Genomic DNA, 13,315 nt, shown 5'->3' with positions numbered 1-13,315 from the left:
ACACTACCCAGACGCACTCAGTCCCTGAACCGATGCTGCCCTGGGCACCCGGCCCTGTCTGGGCCCACAGCTCATGCCTCCCTGGGCAGAAAGCAGCTTTGCTACCTCAAAGGCACCAAGAGGCCTTGTACCACCCGGGCCTCACTGCTTTGCTAAATGCCAAGACTCTCTTTCAGTTGCTCTCATTAGGCCCAGCTAGAATTCCCGACAGTCAGGCATCCCTGCTTGCCTACACAGCCCACATGCCAAGGAAGCCAGTCCCCGCTTGGGCCCGGGGACATCCAAGACGGTCACCTGGAAGGCAGGGTGCCTCTGAGTGTCATCTGGTGCAGATGCCCTACGACAGAATCAGAGATTCTGCTCCAGCGACGCTGCCAGAAACCTCCGTCTGGGGCAGACGCACCCCTTAGCCCCTCTGGCCCCCCCCCACCCCCACAGCCGGGGGCAAGACCCCAGAGGAAGGAAGGAATTCACGTCAGGACTTGGAGCACGACCCATGGGGTGTCTTTGGCAGGGCCGCTAATGCCTAGCCCCTGGGCCCTGAAATCCACCAGCAGGCTCTCAACCGCCCCCAGGGGCTTCCCTGTCTGCCATTCTCCCGAGGTCCCTTGGCACATGCAAGTAGCCCACCGTCCTTGCTTCCTCCCTCTTCCCTCCCTCACAGGCACACTCCGGCAGAGGGACGCACACGTACACCCACACCTGCGCCTCCCTCGCCTTTCTGCCCTGCCGAGGAGGCTGGAAATGCCTGGACGTCTGCCACGCTCACACCCTGTCTCTCCTCGCGTGCCTGTGGTTTTGCACGGACAGCCTAGCTTAGCACATCTTGCGTTGTGTTTCGCATCATGCCAGTGTGTGCCACCCTCGTGGAGACAGCGTGCGGGCCGATGGGCCGATCCTGGGCAGCACTGGCCCAGGGCCCTCCCGGGTCTCCTTCTTCCGTGTGTGGAACAAGTCCCCAGTGCAGCAGGCAATCTGTGCCTCTTTCTCCTTCGGGTCTCTGCTCTTCTCTACAGGAACTTGGCCTCCTCTCCACCCCGGGTCCAGCCGTACCCTCGCCCACCATTTCCAGAGGCCGGCCCACGTCCCCATGGACTGAGGGCTCCTCAGGCAGCGGTTTCAAAGCCCCGCCCCACCTGATTTGCCCTCGCGGAATCCTCAGACCATGCACTTCCCTCTCCCTGGTCCAAGCACACACAACCACAAGTTAGAAGTGGCGAGCGTGTTTTGGATTTGGTCTAATTGCGGATTTCTCGAGCCACGGTCCGCAGGATGTATCACTGGCCATCTTTTCCTCATTCCCATCCCGGATACGGTCATGCGGAGAGTCGGTGACCAACCTCCGTCAGCCTGGGGACGCCTCGTGCCTCCTCTTCTGGTCGCTCGTCACCTCCTCTCCCGTCGCCTTCATCTCTGCGTCCGCCCTGGGCCGGACACACACACACACCCCCGCATAAAGACAGGTGACACAAGCACACGCGTGTACACACACACATGCTTGGCACGTGGACACGGACGCAAACAGGGAACACAGGGGTTTCAGGAGCCGAAGACCCGTGTCCAGCAATGACGGAGATGGTGTCACTAGGCACCATGTCCTGCCCTTGGGGCTCCCTGTCCACCTCCTCCCAGAGACGTCCGGATTTTCCCTGAAGCAACTTCAAGCTCAGCAGGTGTGGTGCTGGTGAGATCAGAGTATTGGATGTGGAAATTCACACAAGATCCCAAAGTCAGCGCACAGGTGCACTGGGGCCCTGGACAGGACGCCCTTTCAATGACAGGCCATCCTAGGTTAAGGGGCGGAAGTGAAGGGCCCAGGCATTCTCAAACTCAGTGAGAGGAAGGACGCCGGGGGAATGGCAGGACCCAAGGACAGATGATTCTGACACAGGCACTTAATTCACCCTGCCTCTAGTCGTATCACCTAGGACTCTCGCGCTGCCACCACAGCTGACTGGAGGGGGACTTACTGCGCTCTCGGACACACCGAGTCCCCCCCAGCCCCCAGTCTCAGCAAGTCACCTGCTACATGCTTGACTCAGGCTCTGGCTCTGCAGCCAGTTTGCATGAGCCTGAGCATCCCCACTTGCGAAAGAAAGTACTGTGCCCCAGCTACTATTCGGCTGTCCCTACGGGGCCTACCTCCAGACCCCATCACCACATGTGTTTCTGTCAGTTGTCTCTCACGGACGAACCTTCCTCCCTGAGGTAGTACTTCAGGGGATCGTCCCACACGTCTTCGCTGATGATCTGCAGGCAACACGAGCAAGGTCAGCCAGGGGCTGACCAGGCTCCCAACCCTCCCATGAGCAGCCAAGAACTCCAACATCAACCACCAACTGTGTGCAAGCCCAAAGCAACCCCACCTCAGCAATCCTGTTCGATTCTGGGCCGTTGTGGCCTGACAGCCAGTTGAGAAAGTTAAGGCTCCTGGTGTCCAGCCTGCGGCTGGGGGCTCCCCGTTCAAAGTCCCAGAACCAGTGGACTGGAGTGGATCGACATGCCCTGTACCCTGCAGACAGACAGGGGAGACTGGGGTGGACACCGCAGGTGCATCATCCACACGCTTGCACACCCACACTCATCACCCCGGGAGCCACCTTTTACCAGTGATGTCAAGGTAATACTCCTTAATGATCACCGAGTTCAAGAAGTAGGGGTTGTCCCGAAAGGAAAAGATCAGCTTGCAGCGGGACGGCGGATGGCTCCGCACCTGCACCTGCCAGGATAGCGAGGAGGGAAAAGGTGCAAGCTTCTAGGGGCCTCAGCTTGCCTCCAAGGCAGGCATGATCAGCTTCCCCGATGCCTCTCCAAAGTCTCACAGCACAGGAACATGGCTAACACGTTCCTCCCACTCCCCGCCAGGTCCCATACCCACCCTTCCTCAGTCTCCCTCACTGACCTTCAAGTCCATCATGTAGCCGAGAAAGTCTTGATCTTGGTCGCTGATCAGGACGGAGACTTGAGGGTGGCTCATAATCTGCTTTAGGTCAAGGAGCCATTCAGGCCACATGCCGGCCAAGAAGAGCCAGGAGCATCAGCCCTAGTCTGGGGTGGAACAAGGATACTGGAACACGCAACTGCAAGGAGCTTGGCGGGCACTGCCTCTTGCCCGGCCACTGCTGATATCCTCAGGACCTGCCATACCATCAGACACGCTCATGGCTCTGGGCCCCTTGGGATGGTGTGCATCTGCATTCCCCAAGCAGGGGCTGTTTCTGACCGCTACTCTGCTCCTCCAGACCTGTGTATGCTGGGTAGTGGCATGTCACTGCTTATACGGTCAGACTTGCAGTCCTTGTGACAAACCGTGTCTGAAAGTAAAGGGCTTCTTGGGTATGTGTGTGTGTGTTTATGTGTACGTGTGTGTGTGTGTGCGCGTGCGTGTGCGTGTGTGCGTGTGTGTGTGAATGACTCACATGTCCCAGCAATGTGCCGGGATCACCCACATTTACACCAATAACTGTCTGCGAACGCTGCTCTTGTGTACCGTCTCTGGTCAATGTTGACTTAGAGGCCTCGGGGGCTGCGCCTCCTCAGATGCAGGCCTGAAGGAGACACTCAAAGGCATGGCTGCGACACGTCCACCTGTGGCCCTGCCCAGGCCCTACTCGGCTGTGCCTTTGGAGCCTGCCAATTGCCCAGGACCGCATTTCCTTCAGTGGCCTCTGGCGCCCTTCCTGTGCCCTCGCCTCCACACCCTCCGCCTGCTCCTGCCCCTTCTCCCCTTCCTCGTCCTCCTGAGCAGCGGACCCCAAGGAGCAGCGCAAAGGATACAGCTTTGGCCCAGAAGCCAGGGATGCCCTGGATGATGGCGCTCCTCCGAGCCAAGTGACGCTTCCTCCTCTGATGGTTCTTGCGCATGAACTGAACGTAAGCCCTGCGGTTTTGCTCACGCTCAGAGCTCAGTTCTACCTGCAGGGCGGCCAGTGCCTGCAGGGCATCCAGCTCCTGGCGCTCACAAGGGCCTCCGGGCCTTTCCTGGCCCTGCTCCTCCACCGTCTTCTCCTCTAGCTCCTGGGAGGGCCGCTGTTCCTGCTCCTCATCCGCCACAACCTCCACCTCCTCCACGATGTCTTCCGCAAGCAGCTGGAACTCCCGCCCGATCCCCGCCACGTCTCCGTCCACCAGGGCCTCGCCCTCCTCCACCGCCTCCACCCTGAAGAGGGTGGCCTCTTGGCCTGGCGTGACAACTGCTGGTGACAAGGTCCCAGCTGCGCACTGCATCACGACGGCAGGCTGCGGGGTGGGGGAGGGGGGGTGGGGGCGGGGCCCTGCCCCCTGAGTACCTGGGCTCACAACTTGGAAGGTGCGGGGTCCCGGGACGCTCCCGCCTTCCTCTGACCGCCTCTCACGTTCCTCTTGGCCTTGGCGGTGACCCCGAGCTGGGGCAGAGGCGAAGGGACGCGACATAAGAGCACAACAAGTGGGGCGTAATGGCGGCCCAGGCTGCAGTAAACCTGTGGGACCGACTAGCTCTTTTGGGGGCGGGGAGTGAGGGGGATTGTCAGAAGGCGGGGGCTGGTGTGTGGGGGTGTTGGCGTGAGGCCGAAGAAAGGGGTGCCAGAAACGCAGGACGGGGTGAACGGGCCCTAGGAGATCCGGCGAACAGGCGGGGGCCTAGGCTGTGAGCCATGCACAGACTGCTGGCCCAAATCTAGACCAATGGCCGACAGGGTAGTGGGCGGCACTCTTATGGACACGCCCCCAGACCGGAGGGCATCTTCCGGGGTTCCTGTGCTGCTCCAGCGCCCCCACGTGGCCAGATTCTGCTCCAGGGAGGGACAGGGTTTTGCATGTGGCCGGGCTAGCCCCAGGCGCTGTCATTGACCTGGCTCTGGAAATTCCAAGCACGGGTTCCTGCTCCGCCATCCGAACCGCACACTCCTGTGTCCCCTGGGACTGGCAATAACTGAGAGCTCTCCCTGAGTATCCAAGGGATACGCAGGGGTGCCAAGGGGCTGGATACTTTTCTTCAAGGGACAGAGAGCCTGCTGCTGTCCGGGTGCTAGGGGAGTAGGGAAGAACCCCACCTACAGTGCTACAGTGGATCTCCACTGTTCGGGAACACCAGCGCCTTAGTGTACAGCGCTCGCTCTGTGTCTCTGTATCTTTGCTTCTGGCATAGCACTGTGTTGGGCAATCCTTCCGCGTGTGTAGCAGGCGCTGGTGTCTGTGTGTCTCCGTCTCTCTAAGTAGTGCTGTTGCCGTCTGCAACTCTGTGGACACCAGCGCTCAGAAGAGACGCTTATCCTTGGCGTGAAGGCAAGCCCTTCTCGTCCTGAGTGAGTTTCACCGGTGGGAGTTCAGAGGGTTTTAGTCCACACGTTCGGAGAGTGCTTTCTCGACCTTGAAAGCCAACAGTGGGCGGTCACTGCTGAAGCGCAGAAGGGGACGGGCGACCCTCCCTCCCTCGCTGGGCCGACGTGAAAGCTGCACAAGCCTGAGGTGCCGTGGCCACACTGTGCGCAGAGGGAGAAACGAGGCCCGCTCTGCTGGCATGAGGGACCCCTCCCTGAACCTTGTGCGAATGCCGGCCAGGGAGACGCTAAGGACAGCTCCCCGTTAAGTCCCACGACTCACCGGTGTCGGAGACATGCACGGCTGCCATCGACCCTATGGAGGCCCTTTCAAAGTGGTTCTGTTCTCCATGTGAGAACACATCCCAGCCTGCCCTGTGGCCCAAGCCTGTGGGGCCTGGAGCAGCAAGAGGATCAAGCTAAACCAGCCATCCTATAGTCCTGACACACGATATATGCGTTCTACAAAGAGCTTGGGCATGGGCAGGGCCGACCCGATTCAGTTGCATGGACCGAGATGTGGGCTCAAGAGTGTTTGTCGGGGGCTTGAACAAAGGCAGGACCCAGCCTGGGTCATGACAGGGACTGTGCTGTGGCCTCGGGAGTGTCTGTCGGGATGAACAAGGGCAGGATCCAGCCTGGATCAGTGCAGGGACCGAGATGTGCTCCAAGGAGTGTTTATCGGCTGCTTGATCATGGGCAGGACCCAGCCTGGCTCGATGACGGGACCGAGAGGTGGTGTCAGGTGTGTTTGTCAGGGGCTTGAACAAAGGGAGGATCCAGCCTGGTTCAGTGCAGGGACCGAGGGGTGGGCTCAGGAGGATTTGTCGGGGGTTTGAACAAGCGCAGGACCCAGCCTGGTTCAATGCAGCGAGTGAGATGCGGGCACAGTGGTGTTTCCTGGGGGGTGGGGGGGGGGGGAGGGTGGTTGAACAAGGGGAGGACACACCTTAGTTGAGTTCAGGAGCAGGGAGCCAGCTGTGGGCTCAATACTGTTTGCTGGGGGCTTACCTCAGGCCAGGAACCAGCCTGAGAATCAGATGCAGGCCCAGAAGTGTTGGTCAGTGGCTTCAACACGTGCAGCTCCTGGCCTGGTTCACGGCAGGGACAGAGAAGCCGGCTCAGGGGTATTTGTTCAGCGGCTTGAACAAGGGCAGGACCCAGACTGCGTCGGTGCAGGGCCCGAGATGTGGGCTCAGGAGTGCTTGTCGGGGCTTGAACATGGGAAGCACCCAGGCTGCTTCAGTGCAGGGACCGGGATGTGGGTTCCGGAGTATCTGTCGGGGGCTTGAACAAGACAAGGAGCCAGCCAGGTTCAATGCAGCGAGTGAGATGCGGGCTCAGTAGTGTTTCCTGGGGGCTTGAACAAGGGGAGGACACACCGTAGTTCAGGGGTACAGAGCGCGTTGTGGGCTCAGGAATGTGTTCCGGGGGCTTGACTAAGGCCAGGAACATGCCTGAGAGTCCGATGCTGGCCCAGGAGTGTCGGTCGGGGGCTTGAAGAAGTGCAGGACCTGGCCTGGTTCGGTGCAGGGAACCGAGATGTGCGCTCAGGAGTATTTGTCGGGGGTTTGGGCAAGGGCAGGACCCAGGATTTGCTCGCTGTGGCCAGCTGAGTGACAGGCGCCTGTGTTCTGCCTTCTCCCATCACCTTGGACAGCTTCACAGTACCAGTCACGTTGGCCGGATCCATTGTCTGTGCCTTCCCTCAGGGAACCAGAAAACAAGGAGCGCTGGCCTCCGCTGACTTGGAGAACCGCTTTCTCCGTGTGCATCTATCTAGGTCGTTCCTTGTCAATGGCGTGGCCCTGTTGCTAGCCCACCAGCCGTCAGGGCCCACAACACTCCGAGTGAGGCCCCTGTGCTTCCCACCTGTGTAGCTTGCTGAGTGCACCTGTCTCCCTGTCTCCCTGTAGCAGGAAAAGGCCAAAGAGACGCCCGGGCCTGCAAGGGCCCCAAGAGACTGTGACAGGCCTGGGTCTGATCCAATCTTGTGAAGAAGGAGCACGTGGATACAGGCACTCTTCCGATACAAGGCACGGAACCTGAGGCCGTAAAGGTAAGGCGGCAACCCTACACGCCGTCCCTTCTCTTTAACACTACCCAGACGCACTCAGTCCCTGAACCGATGCTGCCCTGGGCACCCGGCCCTGTCTGGGCCCACAGCTCATGCCTCCCTGGGCAGAAAGCAGCTTTGCTACCTCAAAGGCACCAAGAGGCCTTGTACCACCCGGGCCTCACTGCTTTGCTAAATGCCAAGACTCTCTTTCAGTTGCTCTCATTAGGCCCAGCTAGAATTCCCGACAGTCAGGCATCCCTGCTTGCCTACACAGCCCACATGCCAAGGAAGCCAGTCCCCGCTTGGGCCCGGGGACATCCAAGACGGTCACCTGGAAGGCAGGGTGCCTCTGAGTGTCATCTGGTGCAGATGCCCTACGACAGAATCAGAGATTCTGCTCCAGCGACGCTGCCAGAAACCTCCGTCTGGGGCAGACGCACCCCTTAGCCCCTCTGGCCCCCCCCCCCACCCCCACAGCCGGGGGCAAGACCCCAGAGGAAGGAAGGAATTCACGTCAGGACTTGGAGCACGACCCATGGGGTGTCTTTGGCAGGGCCGCTAATGCCTAGCCCCTGGGCCCTGAAATCCACCAGCAGGCTCTCAACCGCCCCCAGGGGCTTCCCTGTCTGCCATTCTCCCGAGGTCCCTTGGCACATGCAAGTAGCCCACCGTCCTTGCTTCCTCCCTCTTCCCTCCCTCACAGGCACACTCCGGCAGAGGGACGCACACGTACACCCACACCTGCGCCTCCCTCGCCTTTCTGCCCTGCCGAGGAGGCTGGAAATGCCTGGACGTCTGCCACGCTCACACCCTGTCTCTCCTCGCGTGCCTGTGGTTTTGCACGGACAGCCTAGCTTAGCACATCTTGCGTTGTGTTTCGCATCATGCCAGTGTGTGCCACCCTCGTGGAGACAGCGTGCGGGCCGATGGGCCGATCCTGGGCAGCACTGGCCCAGGGCCCTCCCGGGTCTCCTTCTTCCGTGTGTGGAACAAGTCCCCAGTGCAGCAGGCAATCTGTGCCTCTTTCTCCTTCGGGTCTCTGCTCTTCTCTACAGGAACTTGGCCTCCTCTCCACCCCGGGTCCAGCCGTACCCTCGCCCACCATTTCCAGAGGCCGGCCCACGTCCCCATGGACTGAGGGCTCCTCAGGCAGCGGTTTCAAAGCCCCGCCCCACCTGATTTGCCCTCGCGGAATCCTCAGACCATGCACTTCCCTCTCCCTGGTCCAAGCACACACAACCACAAGTTAGAAGTGGCGAGCGTGTTTTGGATTTGGTCTAATTGCGGATTTCTCGAGCCACGGTCCGCAGGATGTATCACTGGCCATCTTTTCCTCATTCCCATCCCGGATACGGTCATGCGGAGAGTCGGTGACCAACCTCCGTCAGCCTGGGGACGCCTCGTGCCTCCTCTTCTGGTCGCTCGTCACCTCCTCTCCCGTCGCCTTCATCTCTGCGTCCGCCCTGGGCCGGACACACACACACACCCCCGCATAAAGACAGGTGACACAAGCACACGCGTGTACACACACACATGCTTGGCACGTGGACACGGACGCAAACAGGGAACACAGGGGTTTCAGGAGCCGAAGACCCGTGTCCAGCAATGACGGAGATGGTGTCACTAGGCACCATGTCCTGCCCTTGGGGCTCCCTGTCCACCTCCTCCCAGAGACGTCCGGATTTTCCCTGAAGCAACTTCAAGCTCAGCAGGTGTGGTGCTGGTGAGATCAGAGTATTGGATGTGGAAATTCACACAAGATCCCAAAGTCAGCGCACAGGTGCACTGGGGCCCTGGACAGGACGCCCTTTCAATGACAGGCCATCCTAGGTTAAGGGGCGGAAGTGAAGGGCCCAGGCATTCTCAAACTCAGTGAGAGGAAGGACGCCGGGGGAATGGCAGGACCCAAGGACAGATGATTCTGACACAGGCACTTAATTCACCCTGCCTCTAGTCGTATCACCTAGGACTCTCGCGCTGCCACCACAGCTGACTGGAGGGGGACTTACTGCGCTCTCGGACACACCGAGTCCCCCCCAGCCCCCAGTCTCAGCAAGTCACCTGCTACATGCTTGACTCAGGCTCTGGCTCTGCAGCCAGTTTGCATGAGCCTGAGCATCCCCACTTGCGAAAGAAAGTACTGTGCCCCAGCTACTATTCGGCTGTCCCTACGGGGCCTACCTCCAGACCCCATCACCACATGTGTTTCTGTCAGTTGTCTCTCACGGACGAACCTTCCTCCCTGAGGTAGTACTTCAGGGGATCGTCCCACACGTCTTCGCTGATGATCTGCAGGCAACACGAGCAAGGTCAGCCAGGGGCTGACCAGGCTCCCAACCCTCCCATGAGCAGCCAAGAACTCCAACATCAACCACCAACTGTGTGCAAGCCCAAAGCAACCCCACCTCAGCAATCCTGTTCGATTCTGGGCCGTTGTGGCCTGACAGCCAGTTGAGAAAGTTAAGGCTCCTGGTGTCCAGCCTGCGGCTGGGGGCTCCCCGTTCAAAGTCCCAGAACCAGTGGACTGGAGTGGATCGACGTGCCCTGTACCCTGCAGACAGACAGGGGAGACTGGGGTGGACACCGCAGGTGCATCATCCACACGCTTGCACACCCACACTCATCACCCCGGGAGCCACCTTTTACCAGTGATGTCAAGGTAATACTCCTTAATGATCACCGAGTTCAAGAAGTAGGGGTTGTCCCGAAAGGAAAAGATCAGCTTGCAGCGGGACGGCGGATGGCTCCGCACCTGCACCTGCCAGGATAGCGAGGAGGGAAAAGGTGCAAGCTTCTAGGGGCCTCAGCTTGCCTCCAAGGCAGGCATGATCAGCTTCCCCGATGCCTCTCCAAAGTCTCACAGCACAGGAACATGGCTAACACGTTCCTCCCACTCCCCGCCAGGTCCCATACCCACCCTTCCTCAGTCTCCCTCACTGACCTTCAAGTCCATCATGTAGCCGAGAAAGTCTTGATCTTGGTCGCTGATCAGGACGGAGACTTGAGGGTGGCTCATAATCTGCTTTAGGTCAAGGAGCCATTCAGGCCACATGCCGGCCAAGAAGAGCCAGGAGCATCAGCCCTAGTCTGGGGTGGAACAAGGATACTGGAACACGCAACTGCAAGGAGCTTGGCGGGCACTGCCTCTTGCCCGGCCACTGCTGATATCCTCAGGACCTGCCATACCATCAGACACGCTCATGGCTCTGGGCCCCTTGGGATGGTGTGCATCTGCATTCCCCAAGCAGGGGCTGTTTCTGACCGCTACTCTGCTCCTCCAGACCTGTGTATGCTGGGTAGTGGCATGTCACTGCTTATACGGTCAGACTTGCAGTCCTTGTGACAAACCGTGTCTGAAAGTAAAGGGCTTCTTGGGTATGTGTGTGTGTGTTTATGTGTACGTGTGTGTGTGTGTGCGCGTGCGTGTGCGTGTGTGCGTGTGTGTGTGAATGACTCACATGTCCCAGCAATGTGCCGGGATCACCCACATTTACACCAATAACTGTCTGCGAACGCTGCTCTTGTGTACCGTCTCTGGTCAATGTTGACTTAGAGGCCTCGGGGGCTGCGCCTCCTCAGATGCAGGCCTGAAGGAGACACTCAAAGGCATGGCTGCGACACGTCCACCTGTGGCCCTGCCCAGGCCCTACTCGGCTGTGCCTTTGGAGCCTGCCAATTGCCCAGGACCGCATTTCCTTCAGTGGCCTCTGGCGCCCTTCCTGTGCCCTCGCCTCCACACCCTCCGCCTGCTCCTGCCCCTTCTCCCCTTCCTCGTCCTCCTGAGCAGCGGACCCCAAGGAGCAGCGCAAAGGATACAGCTTTGGCCCAGAAGCCAGGGATGCCCTGGATGATGGCGCTCCTCCGAGCCAAGTGACGCTTCCTCCTCTGATGGTTCTTGCGCATGAACTGAACGTAAGCCCTGCGGTTTTGCTCACGCTCAGAGCTCAGTTCTACCTGCAGGGCGGCCAGTGCCTGCAGGGCATCCAGCTCCTGGCGCTCACAAGGGCCTCCGGGCCTTTCCTGGCCCTGCTCCTCCACCGTCTTCTCCTCTAGCTCCTGGGAGGGCCGCTGTTCCTGCTCCTCATCCGCCACAACCTCCACCTCCTCCACGATGTCTTCCGCAAGCAGCTGGAACTCCCGCCCGATCCCCGCCACGTCTCCGTCCACCAGGGCCTCGCCCTCCTCCACCGCCTCCACCCTGAAGAGGGTGGCCTCTTGGCCTGGCGTGACAACTGCTGGTGACAAGGTCCCAGCTGCGCACTGCATCACGACGGCAGGCTGCGGGGTGGGGGAGGGGGGGTGGGGGCGGGGCCCTGCCCCCTGAGTACCTGGGCTCACAACTTGGAAGGTGCGGGGTCCCGGGACGCTCCCGCCTTCCTCTGACCGCCTCTCACGTTCCTCTTGGCCTTGGCGGTGACCCCGAGCTGGGGCAGAGGCGAAGGGACGCGACATAAGAGCACAACAAGTGGGGCGTAATGGCGGCCCAGGCTGCAGTAAACCTGTGGGACCGACTAGCTCTTTTGGGGGCGGGGAGTGAGGGGGATTGTCAGAAGGCGGGGGCTGGTGTGTGGGGGTGTTGGCGTGAGGCCGAAGAAAGGGGTGCCAGAAACGCAGGACGGGGTGAACGGGCCCTAGGAGATCCGGCGAACAGGCGGGGGCCTAGGCTGTGAGCCATGCACAGACTGCTGGCCCAAATCTAGACCAATGGCCGACAGGGTAGTGGGCGGCACTCTTATGGACACGCCCCCAGACCGGAGGGCATCTTCCGGGGTTCCTGTGCTGCTCCAGCGCCCCCACGTGGCCAGATTCTGCTCCAGGGAGGGACAGGGTTTTGCATGTGGCCGGGCTAGCCCCAGGCGCTGTCATTGACCTGGCTCTGGAAATTCCAAGCACGGGTTCCTGCTCCGCCATCCGAACCGCACACTCCTGTGTCCCCTGGGACTGGCAATAACTGAGAGCTCTCCCTGAGTATCCAAGGGATACGCAGGGGTGCCAAGGGGCTGGATACTTTTCTTCAAGGGACAGAGAGCCTGCTGCTGTCCGGGTGCTAGGGGAGTAGGGAAGAACCCCACCTACAGTGCTACAGTGGATCTCCACTGTTCGGGAACACCAGCGCCTTAGTGTACAGCGCTCGCTCTGTGTCTCTGTATCTTTGCTTCTGGCATAGCACTGTGTTGGGCAATCCTTCCGCGTGTGTAGCAGGCGCTGGTGTCTGTGTGTCTCCGTCTCTCTAAGTAGTGCTGTTGCCGTCTGCAACTCTGTGGACACCAGCGCTCAGAAGAGACGCTTATCCTTGGCGTGAAGGCAAGCCCTTCTCGTCCTGAGTGAGTTTCACTGGTGGGAGTTCAGAGGGTTTTAGTCCACACGTTCGGAGAGTGCTTTCTCGACCTTGAAAGCCAACAGTGGGCGGTCACTGCTGAAGCGCAGAAGGGGACGGGCGACCCTCCCTCCCTCGCTGGGCCGACGTGAAAGCTGCACAAGCCTGAGGTGCCGTGGCCACACTGTGCGCAGAGGGAGAAACGAGGCCCGCTCTGCTGGCATGAGGGACCCCTCCCTGAACCTTGTGCGAATGCCGGCCAGGGAGACGCTAAGGACAGCTCCCCGTTAAGTCCCACGACTCACCGGTGTCGGAGACATGCACGGCTGCCATCGACCCTATGGAGGCCCTTTCAAAGTGGTTCTGTTCTCCATGTGAGAACACATCCCAGCCTGCCCTGTGGCCCAAGCCTGTGGGGCCTGGAGCAGCAAGAGGATCAAGCTAAACCAGCCATCCTATAGTCCTGACACACGATATATGCGTTCTACAAAGAGCTTGGGCATGGGCAGGGCCGACCCGATTCAGTTGCATGGACCGAGATGTGGGCTCAAGAGTGTTTGTCGGGGGCTTGAACAAAGGCAGGACCCAGCCTGGGTCATGACAGGGACTGTGCTGTGGCCTCGGGAGTGTCTGTCGGGA

The 13,315-nt window shown here is 60.1% G+C and overlaps 1 protein-coding gene across 1 annotated transcript; it reads right to left on the bottom strand.

Moving 5' to 3' along the window:
* Positions 1 to 9,570: 9,570 nt before the first annotated feature.
* Positions 9,571 to 11,703, bottom strand: LOC132344578 (testis-specific Y-encoded protein 1-like; the record flags this gene model as incomplete). Its single annotated transcript, XM_059884243.1, has 6 exons — positions 9,571 to 9,648; positions 9,765 to 9,910; positions 10,006 to 10,117; positions 10,301 to 10,378; positions 11,176 to 11,591; positions 11,688 to 11,703. Coding segments are annotated over 6 exons (846 nt in total), but the record flags the coding sequence as incomplete, so codon positions are not given.
* Between the last annotated feature and the right edge of the window lie 1,612 nt (positions 11,704 to 13,315).

This window comes from Bos taurus, chromosome Y (assembly GCF_002263795.3).
Source record: "Bos taurus isolate L1 Dominette 01449 registration number 42190680 breed Hereford chromosome Y, ARS-UCD2.0, whole genome shotgun sequence".
Taxonomy (NCBI): Eukaryota; Metazoa; Chordata; class Mammalia; order Artiodactyla; family Bovidae; genus Bos; species Bos taurus.
The sequence above is the reverse complement of the archived record's forward strand: the minus strand, read 5'-3'. Positions and strand labels throughout refer to the sequence as shown.